This window comes from Grampus griseus (genome assembly GCF_964374135.1).
Source record: "Grampus griseus genome assembly, chromosome: 15".
In the NCBI taxonomy this organism is placed as follows: domain Eukaryota; kingdom Metazoa; phylum Chordata; class Mammalia; order Artiodactyla; family Delphinidae; genus Grampus; species Grampus griseus.
The window spans coordinates 19,123,803-19,150,789 of record NC_139009.1 but is presented as its reverse complement, the minus strand read 5'-3'; the positions used below and the strand labels follow the sequence as shown (position 1 = coordinate 19,150,789).

The following is a 26,987-nucleotide window of genomic DNA, read 5'->3' as shown; positions in this document are numbered from 1 at the left end:
GTTTGGGATCTAGAGCACCTCAAGATTTCTTGCATATTTAGTTCAGCTTTTGGAAACATCCTCATAGCCCTTGCTACGAGGCAAACAGGAGAAGACATAACGGTGCCCTTCTCTCTGCTTTGTTTTAAAGATCAGACCATTCGTTAAGGAGGTCCAGGGAGGCTCAAGCGTGGCGGGGGTCAGCTGGACTCTGTTAAGGAGCCTACGCTCTAGATGAAGGAGTGAACGGACTTGTGTTAGTATTTCTTAGATCCACAGAGCACCGTGCTGGCGCTGCAGGAGACTGCTGCACCCAGTCCCAGGGCACACATGGTCTAGAGGAGGAGGCAGGAGTGCTCACCATGAGCTGCTGTGTCAGATGCAGTTCTGTGCTCCTGCCACCACGAGTCTGGTGAGCACAGAGGAGGGCGAGAGAGCTTCTGCAGGAACTCCTGGAAAGTTTCATGGAGCAGGTGTCCTTTGAGAATTCCAGTAGGGATAAATAGAGAAGGTGTTTCAGGGAAAAGAACCACTGAGGGCAAAGAGAAGGAGGCATGAAGCTTCTGGGTTGTTTAGGGAACAGCAAGAGATCTGGTAACTAGGTGTGGGAGTTGGGGAGGAAGAAGAGAGAAAACTACAAAGGGAGATGGTCAGATCGTCACCAGTCTTCCTGTCATAGTGAGAAATGCAGGCTTCACTGTGTAGAGGGAGCTGGAATGTGAGGGAACTGGATGTGTATTTTGGGAAGATAACCGTGGCCGCATTGCAAGGGGGCCCAGAGCAGGGAAGCTTAGACCGATTAGGAGGGCATTACGTCTGGTGTTGGCGGAGGGTCCAGGCAGTGGGAGGCAGACTTGGTAGATACAGCTTGCCTCTGGTTGGCAGGAAGAGAGAAACCTGCCTGGGGTTTGGGGGCTGGGGGTGAGGGGGCATTATCTCAGCTAGGGAGGAAGAGCAGGTTTGGGGCAGGAAGGTGGTATGGACTTTCCGTTTTCTTAAGGATGTATTTTGATGAGCAGAAGTTTTTCATTTTAATAAAGTCCAATTTAACAAAATTTTTCTTGTATTGGGGTGCGTGTGTGTGTGTGTGTGTGTGTGTGTGTGTGATCTCTTGAGTTCTCTGCCTACCCCAGGGTCATGAAGATATTCTCTTAGGAGGAGTGGACTTTTTTTGTGTGTGTGGTACGTGGGCCTCTCACTGCTGTGGCCTCTCCTGTTGCGGAGCACAGGCTCCGGACACACAGGCTCAGCGGCCATGGCTCACGGGCCCAGCCGCTCCGCGGCACGTGGGATCTTCCCGGACCGGGGCACGAACCCGTGTCTCCTGCATTGGCAGGTGGCCTCTCAACCACTGCCCCACCAGGGAAGCCCGGGAGTGGACTTTTAAGTTAGGTTTTGGACAAGCTGCTTTTGAGAAGCCAGCATGGTGGCTGTTGGTGGGGAGAGGGTTAGCAGGCACTCAAGAGTCATCCACCTGGAAGGCAAGTGCAGGCTGGTGAGCAGGGAGGGAAGAGCCCAACGCATGGAGAGCAGCCCTGCCTTGAGAGGACCCGGGTGGGGAGCGGCAGGCACTTGGGGCCTCTGGGAGCAGCTGGCTGGCATGCGCTGTGTGTTTGTGTGTGTGTGTGTGTGTGAATGTTACCATCTTTCTGACTTGCCACTCTTTAATAACAACTCTTCACAGATGCCGTATGACTCTAGTCAATGATTAGTGGGCAGGGTATTTTAACTTTTCACTTCTAACTCAGATGGATTAAACAAAAATAGGGATAAAACAGTGCAGTCTCCTATATATTTGAATCTAGATACTGTTTAAAAGGCAACTATAAAAAAATAAAAAATAAATTAAAAAAAAGGCAACTATATGGGGCAAACAAAAAACCAGAAATTGAGTTGGACTTGCTTTATATATACCAAGGATGCTGTTGGAATTCAGTATTTCTTAAAGGGCAGGTTTGTGTATTACCTAGGCAGTGCGTTAAAAAGGCACATTCCAAGGCCCCATTCTGAAACTAGGAGGCAGAAACTCTGGTGTTGTTCCTGAGAAATCTGGTTTTCTAGTCAGGTCTCCATGGTTCTGGGGCTTGTGAAAGTTTGAGAACCACAAAGCTTCGGAAGATTCGAAGTAAACCAAATCTGACAGCAGAGATTCCTCCAAAAATGCATTTATTGTATCACCTACCACCCTGTCACCCACATCGGGGGTCTCCCCGCACATTCGGATCACCTGGGAGTTTGCTTTAACCACCGCTGCCTGGGCCCCTCCCTCTGGGTCCAGTGCATCTGGAATTTAACGATGGGCCCTGGCCCAGAGCGTTCCTAAAACTCTCCAGGTGATTCTAATGTACAGCGGGGTTGAGACTCTCAGACCTTGAACACACCGAGCCAAGGAAGAAGTACGGGCTCTAAGGCCGGCACAGCTAGAGAACGGTTTCCAAACGTAGGTGGGGGAGAAGACCGGAAAGGACTTTTCCTTTGGGATGGAGATGGTAGGCGTTCCTGCTGTTTTCAGCAAAGGTTTACCGCAGTGCTTGTCTGCTGGGCTCCTCCTGGGTCTTCTCTTTGGACCCTGAAACTTGATAGGGTCTGCATGCCTGAATCTGAATGGTGGTCCCTGAGGTCCCTCCCTTTGACCCCTGGAGGCTGGAGATGGGGTTGGGGGAGGGGAGGAGAAAGCAGCCCAGGCTGTTCAGGTTTACCTGGTTCCTGTTGATACACCCCCCCCCCACCCCAGGTATAAAATTAACATTTCTCTCCAGAGTCTAGTTTTTAAAGCAAAGTGACTGTATGAGCTTGTGCTCAAGCAAACCTGTCGTAAGATTCTTTCCACCTTTTAAATGATATGCCCTCCTGACTTCCTTTGATCTTATCTGTAATATTCAGCAGATATCTGTGGTCCCATTAGACCGATCAAGAAACTAAGATACAGAGAAGCTAGGTGCGTACTGACCGTCCTGGCGTCGGCTGGGATCCCCTGCTCACATGCTGCTCCGTCTGTTCTTTCTCCTGGCGAGGAGCAGGTGAGGTCTGGGGACCTGCAGCAACGCCACCGCCACCCCTGCTCCCCGCCCAGAGCCTGCACTCGACTCGCTCCGGGTTAGGGGATGGAAGTGCTGGGGGCAGGAGACTTGGGTTTGTGGAGAAGCCTCCCCCTCTGCAGCAGACCCGGAGCTGTAGGGAAAGAGGACGCGGATCGGCGCGGGGAGGGAAGAGGCAGCAGCTGAGGCTCCAGGAGCCTGATGGCAGGTCTGGAGAGTTGGGGCTTCCAAGCCCTCCCATTAGGGAAGCGTGGTAATGACCTGGGAAGGAATGGGGGAGCCAGGGAGGAATGAGGGCTGCCTGGGACAGAGGCGGGGAGATGGAGAAGTGAGGGGTCAGCGAAGAGGTGGCTCCCAGACCCTGCATTTTACGCTCTGGATCAGAATTTCTGTGACTGAGCGGATGGTACAACAGGCCCCAGGCAGCTCTCCTCCCCAGCAGGTGTCCATACAGCTGTGCTCGTGCTTCTCCCTGGGAAGCTAATGCGGTTGCAGATGCCCCCGGTGATCTGGCCGTGCTGTCTGGGAAACCTGGGAGGCTGGGCCCAGCCCTGGTTCACCCTCTCTCATCCTCCCTTGAGGCTTCCTGCCTCTCCCGATCCGGGCCACCTCGGATTTCCTTCAGCACATGGAGGAAGCATCTCCACCACATAATTTACCATCTAATTGCATGCTGTCTTGAATGAGGGCTGTGGTTTCATGTGCGGCGGGTCTTGGGCACGCAATTAGGCTGTGAGTAACAGGCGGGTGGAGGCCATCTCCTGCACCGTCTCCTCCATGTCCTTCCTGGCCTGGCTACTGCATGTGCTCGGGACTCCTAGGGCTCCTGGACCCTAGTGTTAGGTGTGTTTCGGGCAGGCTCAGAGGTTGGCTCCAGGGTAGAGCACAGCCTCCTGACAGTTCTGAAACTAGACTAGACTGGCGGGGGAGGGGGGTGCCCCTGACCCATGGCGTTTGCCTAAAGCTGTGCCTCTCCTGGGCCCAGGTTTGGGGAGGGCACCAAGCCTAGCCGGGCCGGCACCCTGCAGTTGCCATGGTGACCCTTCAGCTTTCCTTCCGAAGGAGGATGGATTTCTCTTTCAGCCCAGATCATCTGCCTGGGCAGCCACCATTCTGTACACTCTGGGAACCAGACTGCCTAGCCCCACTACCTTCCACTTTCTGCCACAGGGGACGGTTTGTTGAGAGGCTCAGTTTTAAATCCCAGTCCAGTATCAGAGACGGCGTGTTCTCGTTTCAAGGGGGAGCAAGAGAGACAGGCCCAGGAGGTGGGCAGCTCCCCTCAGGTGTGTGTTTACCTCCTCCTCGGTTTTTGGCTCTGACCCTTTGGGTGGGGGGGCTGAGTCCCCTGTAGGCCTGTTTCCTCATTTGTCACAGCCAGGGCCATTGGTGGTCTCCACACCTGGCTGGTATCAGAATTACCTAGCGAGGTTTTAATAGATTCCTGGGCCCTACCCCAAGCCAGCTGATCTCCATAGGTGGGGCCCAAGAATCTGTATTTTTAAAAATCTCCTCGGGTGATCCTGATACAAATAAACCCACATGAGTGTGGGATTCTCCTGGCAAGGTGATCCGTGAGGCCCTCACAGGAAGGAAAGGAAGCTCTGCCCTGTGCTGAGGATTGACAGGCCGTACCGGGGTCCCAGGAGCTTCCGAAGAGCCCGTTGTAGGTCAGTCTTGTCAGGAAGCCGGTGTTTCCTGGTCATGCTGGCTAAGCCAAGGCCAGGCCCCCACCTTTTCCCCACAGGAGAAGCCAGGAGAGAGAGGATGATGGGCTGGGGGGGGGCGCGCGGGGGGCGGGTTGCCATAACAACCGGCTCCAGGCAGAGGCCTCCCTTCCAGGGGCTGGTACTTCACCCCAGCAATGGTGGTTTCCATGGAGATGGGTTACTGAGGGACAGGGGGAACACTTGCCCCACTTAGTGCATTAGTCAGGAGCTACCAGAAGGCAGAACATCTCTAGGTGGGATCCTTGGACCCCTGTCAACTTTGAGTTCCCCCCACCGTGGCCTCTGCTCTCTGGGTGCAGGTCTGACGCTTCCTCCCTGCTTGGTTGCTCTCTCTGCGACCGGTCTCCCTAGCAACAAGTCCTGCTAACTCCTTGTTGTTGGCTCTGTGGCTATTTTTAGCTTCATTGCCAGCAGCCCAGTCCTGGTCATTTGCTTGCAACCTCCATATGGATTGCAGGGGAATAGGAAAACAAAGATTCCTGGCCTCTTTCGGGAGCCCTGGACCTGGACCTCTTAGCGCCGATTGGAACTTTGCTGTGGAAAGTACCTGTCCGCATCTGGGAACTTGGTCAGTGGACTCCATATGAGGCTCCTGAGACAATGTTGGATTCAGTTCAGCAAACACTGCTTTCATCCTCTACAGTGTGCAAGAGGCTCTGGTCCACACTGCTTGCATGTGAACCTGAGTAAGATCCCGGCCCTGCCCTCTAGGATTTTTAATTTTGTGGAGGAGAAAGATGAGTACACAATCAGCTTAGTACAGGCAAAGACTGGCAAGTGCTAGGAGAGGATTACAAAGTGCTCTGGGAGTACGGAGGAGAAGGAGGGACAGGGTGACTTTTCAGTGGGGGAAGATCAGGGGGAGGGGCTAGAGCAGCACTGTCCAAAGAACATTCTGCAATGAGGGAAATGTTCTAAAATCTGTGTCCCTGGTACAGTAGCACCAAAAACCCACATGGGCTCTTGGACACTTGGGATGTGGCTAGTGCACCTGAGGAACTGAATTTTTATTTAATTTTAATGAATTTAAATGGCACATGCAGCCAGTGGCTCTCTTATTGGCCAGTTCAGGTCTAGAGAAACCTTCTTGGTGGAGGTAACTGGTGAATTGGGCCTAGAAGGATAGGTGGGATTTTGGCCAGTGGAAGGGGAAGGGGAAGAGCAAGGAACAGCACGAGCAAAGGCACAGAGGCAGGGAAAGGGCATATTTGGGAAACAGCAAGTGGGTGGGCAGAGTGTGGGCTGTGTGATGTAAGTGCTGCAGGTTGTGGGGGCCTTGAATGCCATGCAAGGAGCGTAGATTGTAATCAGCAGGTAGTCACAGGTCTACTGTGTAGTACTGAGGCTTTTGGGCTGCAGATGGAAGGGCAGGCCGGGATCAGAAGAGACATCCATCTTGATCTTGTAGCCTTTGCCGGGATAAGGTCTCGCTGGTCTTGGGGTCAGTGGGAATGTTTATGTGGCAGAAAATATGCAGTGTCCTCCCAATATGTGGCTTTGCAGATGGCTTCTTAGGGATCCCGGCTTCTCTGATTCTGAGTACAGGGACTCAGGTGGTAATGTCCTGTTTGAGGGAAGCAACATAATCTCCCCACCTCCCACCAGCACTGGATTTTATGACAAAGCACGCCACAGAACGCTGAACTTTGAGTTAAAACCAGTCAGGCAGGCGTGGCATTCCCACCTGCACCTGTGGGAGTTGCTGCTCTTGGGTGGAGGATCACGACTTAGCATCTCACGTCAGCTCTGTGAGCTGGAAAGTCAGATTCACGGCACATCTTACAATCGTGCTCTTCAGAGACAGGAGTGTGACGTACACCAGGATGTTCAATTTACAGATTTATAACAGGACTTGTCCTTTCAACGCAGATCCTAGTGCTACAGGACCTAGTGGTCCTGATGTTTTCTGGCAGCTTACTGGTATCAGAGTCACTGGAAAATGTAATTAAAGTTAGAAGTTTGCTTGATGAACACGGGATAAGTGCTGAGAGTCAGGTGTCCTTAAGAGGTGTTTTCATCAGGCCTACTGGATCACTGCTCTCGGCCTGCCAGACAGGAAATGTGCCCTCTCTTTCAGGTCACCCTCCCTTTTGGACCACGCTGGACGCTTCCTCTCCAGCGCTTCTTTTAGGCTCTTGACATCCGCCAGATCTTCTTTTCGTCCAGGGGTTCCTCCTCTCAACATACTTCTAGAACATTTCCAAGAACCTGGCTCACTTTACATGACCCTGCTATTTTAGGTTGACTATCTTTATCTTCATCAAAAGACCTATCCCAGTCACCACCCTGGGAGGGTTACTCTGGAAGGCCGAGGACATATATGACCTGAGGATCCTAGAAGGCTGCCCTAGTTTTTTCCTGACCTTTCGCTAAAGTCACCTCTTATCCTAGATCTCGGGGTCTTTTCTGCGTTGATGTCTCTCTCTGCCCACCAGGTACAAAGAGGACACGAATCTCAGTCTGAGTGACTTACAGTATAGAAAAGGGTAACCTTACCTGTCTGTGTAGCTACAGGAGAGGGGCGGTGCTCTAAGTGGCGAGGGGACACCTTTGAATTGGGCTTTTTTTGCTTCAGTTGGGAGCTGTGTGGAAGAGGTAAGATTTGAGCTTCATTTTACTAAAACAAAGTTTTTTTATTGAGGTGTAGTTGATTTACAATATAAGTTTCAGGTGTACGACACAGTGATTCACAATTTTTAAAGCTTATACTCCATTTATAGTTGTTATAAAATATTGACTATATTCCCTGTGCTGTATACTAGATCCCTGTAGTTTATGTTATACATAGTAGTTTGTACCACTTAATCCCCTACTCTTATGTTGCCCCTCCCCCCAATTTGAGCTCAATTTTAAAGAATGAGAATAAGGAAGTTTGGCAGCTGGAGGGAAAGGCTCCTTTATTAAGTGGGCCAAGAAAAAGTGAAACTGATGGCCCTGGTCCACCCTGACACTTTTGAGTCCTGACTGCATGCACAGGCACCATTACTTACTGAAGAAGTCCCAAGACCATGGAGTGTAGAGTCTAAGGTGTTTAGCCACATAACAATGGAAAAGGAGATGTCATAGATGAGATAGTGTTTTTAAAAAGAGCCGGCCAAGCCGGATCAGAAACTTCATTTTGAGAGGAGGCCTGGGGTGAGGTCTAAAGCGGCCTGGGAGGATGCCGGGGAGGCACCAGTGAGAGAAGCCAAGCAAGTCTTATTATGTTCCTTAAAGGGTGGGAGCAGGCAGGAGGTATAAACTCACGGCTTCTCATCTCTGCTTGGGGATCTTCTGAAAAATTATACCAAGCAGGTACCTTGATTGGGTTGAAAGATGGCCTGGAGCAGAACAGGGCCTGTGTTTTATGGAACGGCTCCTCTTTGCTGTATGGGTTCTGGATCTCAGTCAGGGTGGGGAGAGGAAGTCTGTAGTCCCTGAGTATTATTTGGAGAAGGCTCGCTCTGATTTGGAGTCCTCTTCCTTTTTTAGGGCCTGCTTGTTCTGACGGCCCCCAGAAGGGTGCTGAGCCCCAGGAGGGATGGTAGGTAGGCTCTCCTTCACAGCCCATCTTTTGACCTCCTTATACCAGCACCTGTTCCAGCTGGTTTGTTCCCGCAGCTTGTGGTTGGAAGCCAGGCACCTGGGGGCATTATCTCCTTAAGTGATGCTGGTATTCCGGGGCCTGGGAGGGCAGATGTCATCACTCCTGTTTTGCAAGTGAAAAAAGACTTCTTGGAGTTAAGTGGCTTGTCCAAGGTCACAGTGATAGAACCAGAACCCCAGTCCAGATCCTCTGAGAGTGTGGCTGGCCAAACAGCCCTGCCCTGCTGGGAGCATTTACCCTCAGCTCCCCTGCTCTTCCTTTTTTTTTTTTTTGGGCGGGGGGGTACGCGGGCCTCTCACTGTTGTGGCCTCTCCCGTTGTGGAGCACAGGCTCCGGACGCGCAGGCTCAGCGGCCATGGCTCACGGGCCCAGCCGCTCCGCAGCATGTGGGATCTTCCCGGACCGGGGCACGAACCCGCGTCCCCTGCGTCGGCAGGCGGACTCAAGCACTGCGCCACCAGGGAAGCCCCTCTTCCTTTTAATTCATCTTGCAAACAAAACAGGCTAATCTCTCTTTCTTTAAAAGTAATATTTATTTATTTTGGCTGTGCTACATCTTAGTTGTGGCACGCATGTGGGATCTAATTCCCCAGCTAAGGACGGAACCCGGCCCCCTGCACTGGCAGCGTGGAGTCTTACCCACTGGACCACCAGAGAGGTCCCCAGGCTAATCTTTCCAAAATACCCATTCACCCTGTCATGTAAGAAAACCTGCGGTTATCCTTCACTGCGATAGGATATATCCATCAACATCTCTCTCCGCACCCCTTAGCTTTAGTTGTATTGTGGGGCGGGAGGTGAAGGTGGGCAAGTGTTTTCCTCCCTATCCAGCCTAACATCTCTTATTTCCTCCCTATCCAGCCTCATTCCAAATCTGATTCATCCTCCAGGTTCAGCCTCTGCTCTACACTGACCTCCTTAACCTCATTTATCATTGATACTACTTATTTTTGTTTGGCTTCCAAGCCATCCTGGCCCATCAGGGTGGTTGGTATTTGTGGCGTAGTTCTCTTTAGAGATGCTTTTCAACGATCTTTTCCAATCTCTCCAAGTCTAGTTGAATTTGTCAGCTCCTTGAGGGCAGGGCCAACAGTGTCTGCTTCTTTGATGTCCGGAGGGAGAGGGAGGGAGGGAGAGAGAGGGGGAGAGGGAAAGAGAGGGGGAGGGAGAGGGGGGGAGAGAGAGAGAGAGAGAGAGAGAGAGTATATGTATATATGTATGTGTATATATATACATATATATACACACACATATATATTCTTCTTGGGGGGAGGGGCCTCTGCTCAGGAGGAGGGAACTTGAAATGGTTGAAGCTGCACCTGGAGGCTCCGAACGAGTGCAGTCTTGAGCAGCAGATGTATGTGCCTGGGAATGAACGAATCGCTGTACTTTTGAACTCCTCCTCCCCACCCCCCAACCCCGCACCTTGCAAACAGGAAAATGAGACATTCAAGGCTGACCCAGAGTGACCTAGGGGACCCAGGGACTTGGCCAGGAAGTGATTTTCAAAGCCTGAACTCCTCTTCACGCCACGCCGTTTAAGGCAGAGGAGACCACCCCCCGGCAACGCTCCCAGTTCCCGTTCTGGAGCGCACCCAGTTCTGTACGGGCGCTTTCTGCCCATCTCTGTGTGCTCTGAGTTTTCCTACAGTTTCCTGGGCCTCTTCGCTCATCTGTAAGCTTTTCCTTTTTTTTTTTTTTTGGTTGTGCTGCTGAGACTCACTTTTAACAACTTTCTTCTGTCTCTCCCAGACGGCCCGAAAGCTCCTCTCTCCTTTTGCCTGCGCTCCTGGCTCTCTGGGCGCTCGTACCTTACCTCCGCAGCTGGAGGGCAGCCCCTTCCCTCCCGGTTCTCCTCCTTCCCTCCCCGCGCGGCCCGCGGGCTCCCGGCCTCGCCCCCCGGCTCCGCGCCGGGCTCTGGCGGAGTTGGAGGAGAGGGGGCGGGGAAGGCTGGCCGGTTGGAGGGGGCGGGCACCGCCTCCAGCCTGGCCTGGGCGGGGCCCTGGGAACGGGCGGAGGCCCAGCCGCGCCCCCAGGCCCCAGCGCCGGCCCGCGCCCCTCGGACCGAAGGAGAGGGGCTGGCCCACTGCCAGCGTCTGAGAGCCGGCCCCCTCCCCCGGCCCGCTCGCAGCCAACCAGGCACTCCAGCGGGGCCCACGTGACCTGGAGTTCTAGACAAAGAAAATGTTCAATCCCTCCCCCCCACCTCCCCCTCCCCCTCTCTCTGGCCCCCTCCGCCCCCCAGCCCCGTCGCCCCCTTCCCCTCCCCCCAGACGGGCAGCTACTTACAGAGCTTCAGGGCTGGGGCTCACACCTGAGCCGGACCACAGAGGGGCTGCACCTGGCCTTATGGGTAGGTTCCTGGATGGAGCCCTGGGGAAACTGGGGGCGGGGAGGCGGCCGGGGCCGGTGGGAGGATCTCTGGGCCTGCAGCCCTCTGGGCTTGAGAAGAGTCAAGTCTGCCTCCCCGGCCCGCAGGAGCTGGCTCCCCTGCCTGGCCTGAGTTCTGGAGATGCTGAGTTACTGCTGTCCCACCCACTTCCTCCTCAGGAGCCCCAAGCCCCACTCCTTCCTGCGCTCAGGTGGGACCTGGCGGCTCAGGGGCCAGCAAGAGCAGGCCTGGTGTGAGCCTGGGGCAGTGGTCAGCGAAGGCTGGGGGCAGGCCCCGGCCCGTGGAGTTGGGCTAGCAGCGGCGGTTTTGCTGAGCTGGCTGGCAGATGGGTTGTTGGCATTTCCTTGCTGACCTGTGTTCCTGGCTGGTGGACCACGCCGTCCTCAGGCCGTGCCAAGCTTGTGGCCTCTTGAGAGGGACAGTTTCCTCTCCTGCCTGTTCCTGGGAGCCACCGTCAGGCCACCAGAAAAAAGTGGTGTCAGGGTGGGAGGGAGCAGTGTGGCCCTGACAGGGGGCTGTGGGGTGGCCTGACGCCGGCCTGTGATGGGAGAGGCACCTGGGACAGCCCGGGGTCCGCGTGGGTCCCTGGACCTCTGACCTTTGGAATGGGAAGCAGCCCGAGTCGCAGAGAGAGGTGGAGGCGGGACAGCTGCCTGAGGAGATGGGACTGGATGGGGAGGCCATGCCTCCACCAGAGTGGAGTTACCAGTGGCTCTCCAGGCAGAACAAACTCCAGGCCAAGTGGCCTCCTCGAGCCGCCGTAGTGGGGCTGGTGTGGTGTCTTCCTGATCCTGCCCAGTCTCTTGGCTACTCTGGGGTAGGACCTTCTGAACTGAGGTGGGGGGGAGCCTTTAGCCCAAAAGCCCCAGCCCAGAGTTAACCCTTATTTCTCCTATTGTCCGGGGGGTTGGCATGAACGTGGAAAAGGGGCCTCCCGCACTGCCCTAGGCAAGTCTATTCTAATGAGCCCCTCCCCCACCCAGCCACCCTCTCGCCCCTTCTTCCCCTTTCCTCTTGCCTCCTGCTGCTGACCCACCCCCTTCTTCCTTCCCCCACCCCTGCTGGCCTTGTCCCGGTGGAGGCCCCTTCCTCCCCTGCCTGCCAAACCATGCTGGGTGCGTGTTCTCCTGCACCTACTGGGTTGGGGGCGCTTAACAGCCGTCAGCAGCACCGTCTGACAAGCTGGGGGAAGTTGTGGGGGAAGAATAATGTTCAGGAACTCACTGTGGAGGGGTTGAGAAGAGAGACAAAGGGGCTGAGGGGGAGTGAGGAGGGTGGTGTCAGGCACGACTGCCTTCTAGACTGGGGGAGGCCGGGGGGAGCCCGACGCGTGTGCCCCGGGCCCCCCCAGCGCTGCTTGCTGGGATCCTTTCCCCCTGCCGCCTCCTGCCACCTGCGCACCTTGTTCTGGCTGAGGGAGCCCGTCGCCCCTGGAAACTGGGTCTTTTGGCAGAATGGTGCTGCCTTCCACCCAAGGCAGCACCCTGGTCTAGGTCAGCGGCCGTGCCTGAAGTTCACAGAGGCATGGTGGAGGGAAGGGAGCAGAGACTGCTAGGCAGGGCACTTATCTGAGCACATCTGGCCCTGGGATAGCGCAGCCGCAGCTGACAATTCTGAGAGAGAACGTCTCTCCCCACAGACTTGAGTGCACACCTAGGCACACCTTGTGGGAGGGGAGGAGGTAGATTTTAGGAAGGGGTGGGGCAGGATCCCCCAGGTGAGGGTGGGGCTTGGGAGGGAGGAGCAGGTCCTCTGCGTTCTTCCACCCTCACCCCACCTCGGAGCTCTCTGTCCCAGCTGTTTGTGGGCTGGGGGCAAAGGATGCTTTATCCCATTTTAGAATTTGTTGAGTCAGAGAAAGAACTAAGACTTCCATCCTCGTGTTTTAGGAATTGCCACAAGAAGCAGATTTGGTCTGTGGCCAGGAGGCAAAGACTTGAAGATAGATCAAAATAAAATGAATCTAAGAGACAGTGGACCATTGAGCTCTTCTTAACCTGGGACCTGGGGGTCCATTGACAGGCTTTGAAGAGGCCTTGGAATTCTTGGTACATACATACGTCAACTTCTTCAACCAGTCAGAAAAGGTTAACAGAAATCCTTCAGTTCAAACTCCTTTTTAGGTGGAGCAACTCAAGGGACTGCTCCCAAGTCGGCTGTAAATTAGTTGCAAGGCTAAGACAGGAATATAAATGCTGTGACTTCCAGCTTAGAGATCTTATACTCCAGGTAATCTTGAGGGTGGGTTTGTATTCACAGCTCTAAGCTCTCAGGGAAAGCTTCATGTTGAAGGTGGGATTTTTTTCCCTTTGAATCTGGTGTGGTGAAAACGGGTGCAGAGCCTTGAAGCTTGAGGGCCACGTGTCCTAGATTCAGCCGTTGGGGTGAGATGGGTGAGATTAGGTTGAATGGCCCTCAGAGCTAAGTATCAGGTATTTCATTCTCCTCTGCAGGGTGATGGGAATCCTGGAGCAGGTTTGGAGAAGGAATGGGCATGCAGGTCATAGCCTGAAAGATGAGCATGAGATGGTGAACGGTGAAAGGATGGAGGCTGTTCAAATTGGGAGAATACTTGGGTTTGGATTAATTTGTCAGTGGGATGGCAGAGAGGATGCCTGGCTATACTGTGGACTCCCTAAATAGTTGTTGAAAGAATAAGTGTATTTATGGATCTGAAAGGTGCACGTAGAAAGAAGGCGTAAAATCTGGTGACAACATACATTAGCTGTGATCCTGAGAACTCCAGGATGGCGTGTGAGCACGGGAGCAGGCAAGCTCTTCTGGGGCTTTTCGTGGTGGTTGAGCAGAGGGGGAAGGAGCCGTGCGCTCTGAACACAAAACAGTGATTTCTTCGTTACGTATCACAACAAAACTAGAATTGTGGTCTGGAAGCCAAGACCAGGAAGAGAAGGGGTCGATTGCCCAGGAAAACTATGGAGAAAAGGACAAGAGGATCCATTTCTAGATCGGGGAGTAAGATAGGAGAGGCTGGAGCCAAGGTCTGTGCCTAATCTAAGGGGCATGGTTGGTATCTGCATAGAATTGATCTCTCCGTATCGGAAGATGGGCAACTGATGATGCTGACAATTGAGGAAGGTTAGACGAGGGAGGAAGATCGCCTAGGAGGCAGAGAAGGCTGGCATTGAGTCAAGTGATCTGAGCTCACCTCTCAACTTCACGTCTCTCTGTTTTCCGTGGCAAGCTGGTTGAGTTGATGAGGGAAGAACTCCTCTCTCCAGCCCCTTACCTTCTGTCACTGTCTCCAGACCCTGGAGAGATTGAGAAGAGCCCCTTGAGTGTCAGCTCAAGGTAACTTCTGTTCCTTGTTTCCCCAGGCTGAGAAGAAAGCCAAGGTGATTGCAGTAATGAATGCTGTCGAAGAAAACCAGGGGTCCACCGAGTCTCAGAAGGTGGAGGAGGCCAGTCCTCCTGCTGTGCAGCAGCCCACCGACCCCGCATCCCCCACTGTGGCCACCACGCCTGAGCCCGTGGGGGCTGACGCTGGGGACAAGAACGCCGCCAAAGCAGCTGATGATGAACCGGAGTACGAGGTGAGCGGCTGGCTTCACCTGCCTCGTCCAGCTCCTCCCGTCCTGCTCTCTCTACCCGACCCCAGGCCTCTTTGTCTCTCCAGTCTCGCTCTGTCCATTCAGATGGCGCTCCCTCCTGGCTGTCCTGACCCTCAGATGCCCAGGGCTGGGGTTGCTTTGGGGGGAATCAGGGTGGCAGGGCCTCGTGACCACCATGTAATGACTTCTGCTCCTTGGGGCTCCAGGACGGCCGGGGCTTTGGCATTGGGGAGCTGGTGTGGGGGAAACTGCGGGGCTTCTCCTGGTGGCCAGGCCGCATTGTGTCTTGGTGGATGACGGGCCGGAGCCGAGCAGCAGAAGGCACCCGTTGGGTCATGTGGTTCGGAGATGGCAAGTTCTCAGTGGTGAGTCCTGGGGTTTGGCGGTAGCCTGGCAGGGGCGGGCGGGGAGGAAGGGGTCTTTGTCCCGGGGCCTCTGGTTTTGGCTGGGGGCGTGGTTCGGAATTGGGATGGTAGGAGGGGGCTCTGCTCGTCCCCGCTCTGTATATGTGTGATTGGAGGAAGCCCTTGAGATCATTAGGTTGCACTCCAAACGAGAGTCGGATGTCTTCCAGGAGCCCTGTACCCAGAATTCCCTTCCACCTGCATTCAGGTCCTCCCCGACACCGGGGCTTGGACTCCTCCTTTACGTCATGTAATTATTTACTGGTGCATCCGGTCCTCTTGAGGGCAGAGACCGGGCCCTAATGCCCCCACCCCTGACCACGCCAGGCAGGTGGTGGGTGCTCGGTGAGTGTGGAAGGAGGAGCAAACGAGGGCGGGTTGTGCCTTCAGGTGTGTGTGGAGAAGCTGATGCCGCTGAGCTCCTTCTGCAGCGCCTTCCACCAGGCCACCTACAACAAGCAGCCCATGTACCGCAAGGCCATCTACGAAGTACTGCAGGTCAGTGCCCCTCCGAGGGACTCAGCAGGGCGAGCTCAGACGGCAGGGACCACTTTTGGTCTGGAAGCTGGAGCACAGGGCTTAGGCCTGGGCAGAGGGTCTGCCTGGGAGGCCCTCGGGCCTCCTCCTCTCCTTACTCGTCTCCTTTCTGCAACTTCTCCCACCTGTTGCCTGAGCCCACCTTCGCTACTCTCCCCACACGTGTTGCCCTCCAGGTGGCCAGCAGCCGAGCGGGGAAGCTGTTCCCGATGTGCCACGACAGCGACGAGAGCGACACTGCCAAGGCCGTGGAGGTGCAGAACAAACAGATGATCGAATGGGCCCTGGGAGGGTTCCAGCCCTCTGGCCCCAAGGGCCTGGAGCCCCCAGAAGGTAAACGCAGGTGCACCAGCAGCTCCGCACCCAGGCTCGGAAAGCCGTGCTTAGGTAGGGCCGTCAAGGCCTCCTCCATGGAGCTTCGCAGTGGGAATGGCCGCCGTCTCCCCCTCCCTGGGGCCAGGTAGGGCCAGTGCCACTCTGGGACTTTGAACAACCTGCTCCCCCTTGGCTTGCTGGCACCAGAGACTTGGGAGCTAGGAACAAGCTGGGCACCGGGCCGCACCCTGCTACACCCCGTTGTAGGTAGATGGTCCAGGGGAAGAGAGCTGGGATTCCTCGTCAGCCAGTAACCATGACCTCATCACATGCTTTCCCGATCCAGAGGAGAAGAACCCCTACAAAGAAGTTTACACAGACATGTGGGTTGAACCCGAGGCAGCTGCCTATGCACCGCCCCCACCAGCCAAAAAGCCCCGAAAGAGCACAACTGAAAAGCCCAAGGTCAAGGAGATAATTGATGAACGCACAAGAGGTAGTTGGCCTGGCTCTGGAGAGAGCGGCAGGGTGAGGCCGGCGTTCAGAGGAATGGGCATGACCCTCGAGACCTCCTCTGACGCCGGGCTCTCCTCCCCTCTGCAGAGCGGCTGGTGTACGAGGTGCGGCAGAAGTGCCGGAACATCGAGGGTGAGTCCTGAGGGGGCGGCTGGGCCTTGGCCCTGGGAAGTCAATTGTCTGTTCCACTTGGGCCCTAAGGTGGTGGCCGGCACAGAGTACTATAGGTACCGAGGAAGGTACGATGCCGTGGGACATCAGTACTTGGTGACAGGATGTGTCCTTTATGTCCCACCACCTCCAGCCTGCTTGACACACATCTATCTTCCGGTGCCACGATCTTTCCTGTCGGTGGTGGGAACTGGTCACTAGGGTTTGGGACACTCCAGTGGGTCAGATAAGGGTGGCCTCTCTTGGATCTGAACTTGCCCTTTTACCTTTCCTCACCTTCTCTCATCTGGGGGTCATTAGTGCATCCCATATCTGTCTCCCTTGGCCTAGTGATGGTGTGTCCAGCTCGGGGCCCTCCGGGCCAGGAAGGATGAGGGCAGGGGCCTAGGCCTTAAGGGTTGACTGCCCGAGGACATCTCCAGAGTGACACAGGGCCAGGCCCCATTCTCACAGCGGGTTCTTGACCCTCGCACCGTGCCTTTCCTGGAAGGCGGCGTTGCTGCTCAGGGAGATGAGTGGGCTTCTGAGATCGGGGCCGCGCCGCCTCCCTGTTCCATGGGGCCCCTCCCAGACTCTTTCCTGCCTTCATTTCTGGCTGCTGCTCCAGCACGCCCCTTGTTATAGCTTTTCTGGAGCTGGGCTTCGGCCCAAGCGGGGAGGGGGCCCTTCTGTGACACTCACTCTGCTTCCTCTGTTTTCCAGACATTTGCATCTCTTGTGGAAGCCTCAACGTCACCCTGGAACACCCTCTTTTCATCGGAGGAATGTGCCAAAACTGCAAGGTAGGGGCACACCCAGCAGCGAAGAGGCCCCTGGCTGGCCACACCTCCTGGCCTCTGGGCTGTAGGCGCCTGGGATAGCTGTGAGGGTGACTCCGAGGTTTGCTCTTGAAGCAGTCCTGATAAAATGGATCCTTGGGTTTCACGCGTTTGACTTGCTGTTGCTTTTCCTCTGAGAGATCCTTGCCCCCTCTAAAGCCCCATTCACGTCCCCAGATGTGGGCTCACAGTGTCACAGTCGCTAGTGTGAAGTGGGCGTGGACAGACTGATGGGTGGGTCCCTGTGCCCTGGGGCGGGGGACCACAAGGCGGTGCAGGCCTTCTTTTCCAGGCCTTCCCACGTGCCTCTCCTTGGTTTGTCCACTGCAGTGGGGAGGCATGGTGTCCCCTTCCCAGATCTGTGGTCTGGGCTGGACCCTGGCTGGATGGGTAGCGGGGTCGTGTCTCCAGGCCTCTGTGTTGAGGTTTCAAGGCCAAAGCCCAGAGGCTGGGTTCATAGCCTGCCTTCACCCTGGCTGGCCTGGGTGCTGCCCGGTGGTCTCTGAGCCTCCGCCGTGCTCCCTAGAACTGCTTCCTGGAGTGCGCGTACCAGTATGATGATGACGGCTATCAGTCCTACTGCACCATCTGCTGCGGGGGGCGCGAGGTGCTCATGTGCGGGAACAACAATTGCTGCAGGTGAGGCCCCACCCCCGCGCGCAGTGGCCCTCCCTCTTTGCCCTGCACTGCGGCCACACTCCATCCGGGACTGGCCTTGGGGTGAGAGTCCCCTCCGCTCCACTGGGCTTCCTTCCAGGTGCTTTTGCGTTGAATGTGTGGATCTCTTGGTGGGGCCGGGAGCTGCGCAGGCAGCCATTAAGGAAGACCCCTGGAACTGCTACATGTGCGGGCACAAGGGCACCTACGGGCTGCTGCGGCGGCGAGAAGACTGGCCCTCTCGGCTCCAGATGTTCTTCGCCAATAACCACGACCAGGAATTCGTGAGTGCTGGGCCGAGGGTGGCTCTCCTCACCCCCCGCCTGCCAAAGCCAGAGGGCAGACTCCACCAGAGCGAGAGCGCTTCGGTCGGTCGGGGGCCTGGGCGCCGGGCAGCGGGGCCTGAGCCGCGAGCGGGCTGTGCAGGTCTGGAAACCCCAAGCGCTCACAGCTGGCCGGGAGGCCAGCCCCGCGCGCGGGTCCGTAGGGCACTCCTGGCCACTCACCGGGCCTGTTGTGCTGGCTGCCTAGGACCCTCCGAAGGTTTACCCACCTGTCCCAGCCGAGAAGAGGAAGCCTATCCGGGTGCTGTCCCTGTTTGACGGAATCGCTACAGGTGAGAGTCTTGGGCGTCTTCGTCCTGGGACGTGGGAGCTGGGCTCAGGGGACTGTGTGTGCGTAACTTTGGCAAAACAGAGTGACGGTTAACGTTACAACTGTTAAAATATTACCGTAAGGAGGAAACTTCTGTGTTCAATGAAAAGTAAAACTAAGTGGTAAACCAGCATGTTTGGTGGGCATTGCCTTACTGGGGACGTGAGGTCGGGGTCGGGGGGCGGGAACGGGGGCAGTGGGAGGGAGGCGCTCCAGCAGAGGTTAGAGCGATCGCTGGTCAGAGACTATGGAAGATTTTCACAGAACCTCAGAGGACAGACTTGGCGACCAAAGCAAAATCATAGGCAGTCCTGTTGTGCTTTGATTATAAGTCGCAGTGAAGAAACAAACTCTAAACGAGAGAGTCTAAAGAATATTTAAATCGCCCGTAATCCTATGACTGGTATTTTGGTATATGTCCTTTTACATTTTTAGATTTCAGAATTTTTTTTCTGTGCGTGTGTGTGTTTATATAATCACATGTAGATAGATAAATAAGACAAAAGGATAGTAAAATGCATAGTAAATAGTAAAATGTGTCGTAACGTGCCTTTTCATTTATGATATCATGACTGGTTTTTCATGTCAACCAATATAGAATTACATTATTTATAAATGCTACCTAGGATTCTATGGAGGGAAACTACCATAATTTATTTAATGAACCCCCTATCGGGTTGTTTACTTTTTTCCCCGCCGCTATGAGCAGTTCTGTGACAAGCATCCTTGAACATGCGTCTTTATATACTTAAACCGTTAACTTTTAGGGAATCCCGGGTCACCGTGTAGCCGCTGTTTTTAATTTCATGTGGTTCTTGACGTGAAGACTCATATACACCCCTCAGCCCTGCCCCAAGGCTGAGGCTCTTCAGTCCTTAGGAAACAAATAGTCCTCCTTAGAACTTGTCTTCATGGGACCAAAGGGAGATAGATGGGCAGGCTGGGCCCGGAGACCTTGGCCAGAGGGTGGGGAAGGCACCTGGGCCAGATGTCTGTCTTCTGTTCCCAGCTCAGTGCTGATGTCATGTGAACCTAAAGGAGTTAATGTACAGCTTTGGTTTCCCGGGCTAGGACCTTGAAGCCTTCTTAAGCCACGTCACACCCCAAGAGGCCGTGCAGGCTCCTTGTGGGGAGGTCTTTGGGGAGCAGTGGGAATGGTGCTGTGTCTCCTGACACAGGGCCTGTTCTGTTTCCTTGCCTCAATTCAGCAAGGCTTTGTGGAAGGGCCGTGGTCAGGAAGTGTGAGTAGTCAGTTCAGGAGGAAACACGCTGACTGAGACCGCCCACTCTGTCTTGAAGACATTTGCAACCCAAGAGAAGGGCTGGCTCAGGCGTGCGAGCTGCTCTGAGGTGGAGGATGTGCCGCCTCAGAAGGTGCTGGGCCTTACAGAAGGGGGGAGGCCATCCCGGGGGCTGTAGGCTGGGGTGGGCCTCAGTGAAACCTTTCTAGAGTAGGTGGCATTTACCTTGAGTCTTGACGGATGGTTGAATTTTGCAGTGGGAGGTGATAGAAGGGCTGAGGAAGGACCAGTGTATGCAAGATACAGAAACAGCAAAGCCCACCCAAAAGTCACCTGTTGTTGTCCCTGCTTCCCGAAACCCCCTGCTGTCCTGTCTTGACTATTTTCTGAGTAGATCAAATTAGGCGTGAAAGAGCCTCGACGTAACAGCCTGTCTGATGTCCTTGTTACTGATACTCCAGTTTGATCCAGAAGTCTCCTGCGGCTTTCAGGGCAGGGTAGGGCTTGGGCCTGCCTTTGACCCATGTGTCCGGCTGGCCCGAGGGACCCCCTGCAAAGACTGGGGTGCCAGGGAGGCGACCCAGTGACGGTGCGTTTTGCTGGCTGGCACAGGGCTTCTGGTGCTGAAGGACTTGGGCATTCAGGTGGATCGCTACATCGCTTCCGAGGTGTGCGAGGACTCCATCACGGTGGGCATGGTGCGGCACCAGGGGAAGATCATGTACGTCGGGGACGTCCGCAGCGTCACGCAGAAGCATGTATGTCAGTGCCGCCATGGCCCCGCCCACCTTCTCTACGTCACTTAGCTCCGGGGACAGCGCCAGCTCCTCTCATTTTGTCCATTTGCTCTTTTCCTTTCTCCCCCCCTCCCCCGTTGAACTCTCTCCCTCCTTCTCTTCCATTTCCCTCCTTGTCTCTAGAGGATCGGGGCAGATTCCAGTGGGAATTGGGGGCCAGGCTTCTTGGGCCTGGCTGGTTTCCGGGCCCTCTTGAGTGGAGCGCTGTGGGTTGCAGTGAGGTTCCCATCCTCCCAGTACTGCTGGCGAAAGGTTCGCCAGCCTCCATTTTGGGGAGGGGGGGATCTGGCGGGATCCTGCCTGAGTGGCCCCTTGCTTTTCCAGTTATCCATGTCGACCTCGAACTACAGGCCCTCAGGCATCCTGAAGGGCATATGGAGGGGTTCAGATGGTCCAGACACCTGCCCAAGGTGCGCAGAGCACAGACTACCTTTCATTCAGCTGCCCAGCCTGGACCGCTGTCCCCCCTGAGTGGCTGCTTTTCCTGCTGGGGGCACACTGGTTTCCCCACTGGCCTCAGAGATGGTCCAGTTCAGTCCTTTCCCTTTATTATTTAGGAAACAGCCCAGAGAGCCTCAGTGACTTGCCTGTGGCTGCACTGTGTGTGCGCGCGCGTGTGTGTATATGAATGTACGTGTGTGTGTAGAGAGCATTCAAAGCAGCCGGGTCTCTTCTCTCCCATGCCAAAGTACTTTTTTGCTAAATTCACAGATCCTTTCTCTCTCCCTTTCTGCCTCTGTCCCCGGACATCAGGCCCATCACATTACCTTTATCCTCCCAGATCCAGGAGTGGGGCCCGTTCGATCTGGTGATTGGGGGCAGTCCCTGCAATGATCTCTCCATCGTCAACCCCGCCCGCAAGGGACTCTACGGTAGGTGCTGCGCTCACCCCTCCACCTTCTGAGCTGGTGCTTTCGCACGTCAGTTTCCTACTTGGATATTTCTGCCCTGGGACGGCTACTCCCAACGACCCTGCCCTCCCCTGCCCTCCCCGTGCCCGGGCCACACCACTGTCTTCTGCAGACAGCCCCAGCTGATGGCTTTCTCTTCCGACCTCTCAGAGGGCACTGGCCGGCTCTTCTTTGAGTTCTACCGCCTCCTGCATGATGCGCGGCCCAAGGAGGGAGATGATCGCCCCTTCTTCTGGCTCTTTGAGAATGTGGTGGCCATGGGCGTTAGTGACAAGAGGGACATCTCGCGATTTCTCGAGGTATAGCCAGCACCCTTGGTTTGGTCAGCTCACTAATGGCTTCTACCTTGGACTGCTGCTTTATCCCTGTCTCATCTGCATTGTGGAGCTGGGGACTGGTGACTTCCGCTTTGCAAGGGGCCCGTTTGGGAAGCTCTGGGCTTCCCAAGTAGACAGGGAGGAAGCACGCCTTGGACAGAACCCGTGGTCTCACTGTAAGAGGTGGTGTGTGGGTGTGGGCCTCAGCACTTGGAGGGCCTGACTGTTGTAAACAGGGTGGAGTGTCAGACTCCTGGGCTTGGGGGTCTGTGTGGCGTTTCCCTGGGGGAACCTCTGAGATACCAGAAGCAATTTTCCCAACCAGAGTGGCTTGTCCTCGCTCCCTGGCACCGTGACGGATGCTTTATGGCACCTGGGAAGAAAACACAGCTTATCTCAGTTTCTATTTCCCATTTTGTGGGTCCCAGCTTGCTGAGCCTGGTTTGGGCTGTGCACAGAGGGTTTCTGCAGCCAGAGTCCTTCTTGGGGCGGGCAGTCTGGGAGCCCGAGCCTGTGCTCCCGGGTCTTGGGGGCAAACGCCTCAAGCTGGTGTGTTTGGCTCACAATGTGGACGTACTACAGCGAACACATCCACACTCGTTGGAACTTCCTTTCTCAAAGCCTCCGGGCGAGCTGGAGCTGTGTGGTCCAGTGTGGTGGGCATCTGCCGTGTGTGGCATTTAAATTGACATTAAAATTCCTCAGTCACACCAGCCTCCTCTCAAGTACTCCGCCATCTGCAGCTGGTGGGCTAGTGGCCACTACATGGAACAGTGCAGATAGAACATTTCCATCATCGCGGTGTGGACTGTGCGGGTCTAGACTGTTCCAGTGGGAGCGTGTGGAACGTAGCTGGGTTTAATTCCAGCTTTTCCTGGGGCCTTCAGGCTCTCCCAGTGTGGCCTCTCGAGAGAGAAGTAAGAGCCTTTGAGGCTCTAAACTAGCAAATTTCCTGGCACTCTTACATTTCTCTCTCACTCATCTTTAACCTCTGTCCTGTTTTATAGTCCAACCCTGTGATGATTGATGCCAAAGAAGTGTCGGCTGCACACAGGGCCCGCTACTTCTGGGGGAACCTTCCCGGTATGAACAGGTTGGTGAGAGCTCCGTGCCCAGGTGGCTGCGGGTGGGTGTCTGCAGGCAGGATGACGCCCCGAGGAGGGGGCCAGCCTCCCCTGCTGACCAGCTTGCTGCTCTGCCGTGTTCTTCTTTGTTTCCTTTTCCTTGAGGAAGAAGGGGAGTCAGGTGTAGAAAATACTTGCCTGAGAAACCAAGGACTAGTGGTCCCAAATGGGACCTTTAAAAAGCACACTCTTGACACAGAAGAGGACTCATCGTGCTGCTGAGTTATATGGTTGGTTCTCCTACGTTGGTGATGTGTCTAGAGTCAGCTGGTCCCTAGTCCCCTGAGGTAAAGCTGTGGAGGATGTGTTTGGGGATGGGAAGGAGAGTGGTGCACACAGCTGGGCCACATCGGGCTCCAGGAGAGAGAGTGTCGCAGCAGCAGGCACCTCGCAGCTCAGAGGGCCCTGCTCCACTTATTATCCACACACTTCGTTGGCTTCAAGTCCTTTTTCGGAAGGATGCTCTTCGTTTAGGTTACACAGAGATTTTAATGTCCAGGAATGAAGAAAATTTCATTTCTTCAGCGTAATAATCGTACTATAAAAAGGCGTATGTGAAGAAAGGAATTCTGGTTGAGAGTTAGTGGTTCAAAAGCAGAGGGAGATCCACCCAATCTAGATACCTATTACGGAAAGAAATACTTTGCACCATGTTTTGAGTGTGGATTTTAAGCCTCCTTGGTACACCTACAAATTGGGAACATCATTTAACCCGGCCTCAGTCATCTAATCTGCCTCCCTGGCAATAGCATGAAGTTTTAGGAACTTCCCCCGTCTCATACCTGTTTGGCAAAGCTGCCGTCTTTTGCGAGGGCTTGTTGGCTGGGAAGGAGATGGGTCAGTGGGCAGCTGACCTGAAAACTGTCTCGGTGTCTCCCTAATGTTCCCGGGATGGATGTCTGTGCGTACTGGAAAAATGGACTGGCTTACGTAGTCCAGTATTTTTATGGAGCCAGTAACTCAGCGTACCCTGACAGCCCTTGGGGGGATTGTTCTCACATGCTTCTTCCAACTCTAAAATTCTAGAACTCTGAGCTTCCAGGAGGAGCAGAGGTACCGCGAGGGACCAAGTAGAGTGTATATGCGCCTAAACAGGGAGGAGCCTGGAGGCGCGATCTGACCATGGGTCCTGGGGTGGTTCCCATGCAGAGATGGTGGACCGCTCTGTGAAACCTTTATTACGTAATCCTAAATGTCAGAAAAGGCCAGCAGCGAAGGTGATATTTAGTGATCTGGTCTGCCTTCTGAGAAGTGACACGTTCCGTGTCACAAAATTTTAGTCTTCTGGGGACTGTGCAGAATTTGTCTGGTTAACTAACTGTACATTTCAGGTGTACAGTTTGACGAATTTCATCCAGTGTACAGACCCATGTAACCATCACCGTAGTCGAAATACAGGCCATTCTGTCATGCCAAAGCTTGCTTTGTGATGGGTGCTTTTAAGACTCAGTCTATTTTTAAGTAACAGGTTTAAAAATAATTGGGCTTTTCCCCGTCTGGGCAGGCGTTGTCTGTTCATTTGTAGTTTGAGACCACTTTTGAATTCACCTTTAAGGATTCATGCTTGGGGGACTTGTGTCTGTGAGTGGCTGCAGTGTATGTCGCATGTGTTGGGGAGTCTGAGGGGGGTTACGACGCACGTGGGTGACGGGGTCCTCTTTGATTTCCCCGTGTGAGTCAGATGGCTGCTGGCTCAGGGCCCTGGGTGCGCCCCTGCCGTCGTCCTGGTCTCTGTTGTTACTCTCTCTCTTCTGCCTTCCAGGCCGTTGGCATCCACTGTGAATGATAAGCTGGAGCTGCAGGAGTGTCTGGAGCACGGCAGGATAGCCAAGGTTAGCCCAGCATCCAAGCCCTCTGCTGGGGGTAAGGAGAAGGGCAGGACGGGCTGGAACAGCACCAGGGCTGTGTGTCCCGCCTGCAGAGGATGCGACTGAGGGGGTCGTGCATGCAGTTGGCCAGAGCGGGAGGGTCGAGGGGGGAAAGCCTGGAGGGCCGGGGGAGAGGTCAGGAATCCTTGCTGCCTGCAGCCCTTCCATGCTGAGCTCGCCCGCTGCTCCTGTGGGAGGCAGACACTAAGACGTCTTTGCCAAGGTCCCTGCGTCTGCTACGGCTTTTGAATGATTGAGCCAGGACCTATTGCACGAGCCTTCAGAGCAGAGCTTCTCCTGTGATGTGGAAGCTCCCTTTCTCTCTGGAGAAACCTCCTGGGGCTGCTGGCACCCCAGGGGTGCCTTTGCGCCCCTGAGTAATTTGGCATCCTCTTGCCTGTAAGTCACCACCCCTGGGAAAAAACAATTCTTAGGAGACTGACGAAGGACAGTGGCTCAAGCTGCTGTCTGTCAAGCCCTTGGCCAGTGGGACTGGACTGAGGATGGCCGGGTGACCTCAGTGTAGGAAGAAAAGCAGGGCAGTGGGGTCTGTGGAGGCTCACGACTGGAGCCTGACCTCGGCCCCTGGATGGACCAGGCCTTGTCACCTTTGGACGCACCAGTCCTTGGTAGGTGCCTGGCAGGAGATGAGTACTCATTTCTCTTTTCCTCTCCTCGTCTTCTAGTTCAGCAAAGTGAGGACCATTACTACTAGGTCGAACTCCATAAAGCAGGGCAAAGACCAGCATTTCCCCGTCTTCATGAATGAGAAAGAGGACATCTTATGGTGCACTGAAATGGAAAGGTACCCACTCACGCTGGTGTCGGGCAGGAGCGGGTGGGAGGGATCTCCGCCTCTGCACCAGACTCGGATCCCCTGCGGATACCCCGTGAGCAGTGGGTTTTCCCAAGCATTTCCCAACATGGCAGATTCCTGGGGGAGGACTCCTGTGCGTTGTAAGGCTGGTTTAAAGTAAGGGGGGGGGCGTCTAGGAATCAACCCCCGATGCCTTGGCTCCCAGCGGTCCTTCTGAGCTCCAAGGAAGCACTGTGGCTGCAGGAGCTTCCCTGCGTCCCACTTGCTGATGTTATGTGCTTTGCAGACCAGGACAGTGTGGGACCAGGTGGGCCTTAAAGCCTCAGCACCCTGCTTTGGCACAGATTGGACTTGGGCTAGATTCCTCATTCTTGGGGTAACTGCCATTTAGCCAGACAAAGAGACCATTTTCACAGGCAGCCGGAGCAAGCAGGAACTCCTGACATCAGGCAAGGGTTTGGCCCCCTTGCAGAGTCTTCCATTCTCTGCGGGGGAGGATACCAGGGATGTATTTTTATTACATACAGAGTTGAGATACCCACTGTGGGTCTGAATTTCAGGTGGAGCGTGTCCTGGAGGTGTTTCTCACAAACGCTAACTCTGTTTCTACTGCGTGGGAAATCTCTAGGCAGTGATCATCTTAACATACCTTCAGACCCACAGAGAGTAGCCGGGCGCCTGAGTCTCGAACAGGTTATTAAGGACACAGAATTGCCCAGGCTGGCGCTGACTCCTGCCCTGTCTGCCTTTTCTCCCCAGGGTGTTTGGCTTCCCTGTCCACTATACCGACGTCTCCAACATGAGCCGCTTGGCGAGGCAGAGACTGCTGGGCCGGTCGTGGAGCGTGCCCGTCATCCGCCACCTCTTCGCTCCGCTGAAGGAATATTTTGCTTGTGTGTAAGGGACGTGAGGGCAAACCGAGGTAGTGAAACAAGGTTTAAACAAACAAACAAAAAACACAAAACACAACAAAATACCAAGAACATGAGGATGGAGAGAAGTATCAGCACCCAGAAGAGGAAAAGGAATTTAAAACAAAAAAAAAAACCCCACAGAGGCAGAAATACCGGAAGGCTTTGCCTTGTAAAAAGGGTTGGACATCATCTCCTGATTTTTCAATGTTAATCTTCAGTCCTATTTAAAAACAAAACCAAGCTCCCTCCCCACCCTCCCACCCCCTTTTTTTCGGTCAAACCTTTTGTTTTCTACTCTTTTCAGAGGGGTTTTCTGTTTGTTTGGGTTTTTGTTTCTTGCTGTGACTGAAACAAGAGGGTTTATTGCAGAAAAAAAAAAAAATCAGTGACAAAAAATAGTAACATACCTTGCAGAGGAAAGATGGGAGTGAAGGAAAGAAGGAAATTCTATAGAAATCTATATATTGGGGTTTTTTTTGGTTTTTTTTTGTTTTTTTTTTGTTTTTGTTTTGTTTTTTTTACTATGTATCTTTTTTTTTGTTGTTGTCTCTAGCCTGATCAGATAGGAGCACAAGCAGAGGACAGAAAATAGACACTCAGGCGGCAGAGTTCCCTCCCAGCCACTGAGCTGT

At 54.5% G+C, this 26,987-nt stretch overlaps 1 protein-coding gene across 1 annotated transcript in view; it reads left to right on the top strand.

The window, feature by feature from the left end:
• Window positions 1-26,613, top strand: part of DNMT3A (DNA methyltransferase 3 alpha) — a 37,476-nt gene extending 10,863 nt beyond the window's left edge. The window contains exons 2-18 of the mRNA XM_082672531.1: window positions 14,061-14,276; window positions 14,501-14,659; window positions 15,089-15,196; window positions 15,412-15,568; window positions 15,897-16,046; window positions 16,154-16,198; window positions 16,940-17,019; window positions 17,582-17,694; window positions 17,813-17,996; window positions 18,244-18,328; window positions 20,220-20,365; window positions 21,186-21,276; window positions 21,466-21,614; window positions 22,640-22,725; window positions 24,519-24,588; window positions 25,311-25,429; window positions 26,201-26,613. Coding sequence (XP_082528657.1) covers window positions 14,061-14,276; window positions 14,501-14,659; window positions 15,089-15,196; window positions 15,412-15,568; window positions 15,897-16,046; window positions 16,154-16,198; window positions 16,940-17,019; window positions 17,582-17,694; window positions 17,813-17,996; window positions 18,244-18,328; window positions 20,220-20,365; window positions 21,186-21,276; window positions 21,466-21,614; window positions 22,640-22,725; window positions 24,519-24,588; window positions 25,311-25,429; window positions 26,201-26,342 — 2,100 coding nt within the window. The 3' untranslated portion in view covers window positions 26,343-26,613. The remainder of the gene's footprint in view (window positions 1-14,060; window positions 14,277-14,500; window positions 14,660-15,088; window positions 15,197-15,411; window positions 15,569-15,896; window positions 16,047-16,153; window positions 16,199-16,939; window positions 17,020-17,581; window positions 17,695-17,812; window positions 17,997-18,243; window positions 18,329-20,219; window positions 20,366-21,185; window positions 21,277-21,465; window positions 21,615-22,639; window positions 22,726-24,518; window positions 24,589-25,310; window positions 25,430-26,200) is intronic.
• Window positions 26,614-26,987: the final 374 nt, after the last annotated feature.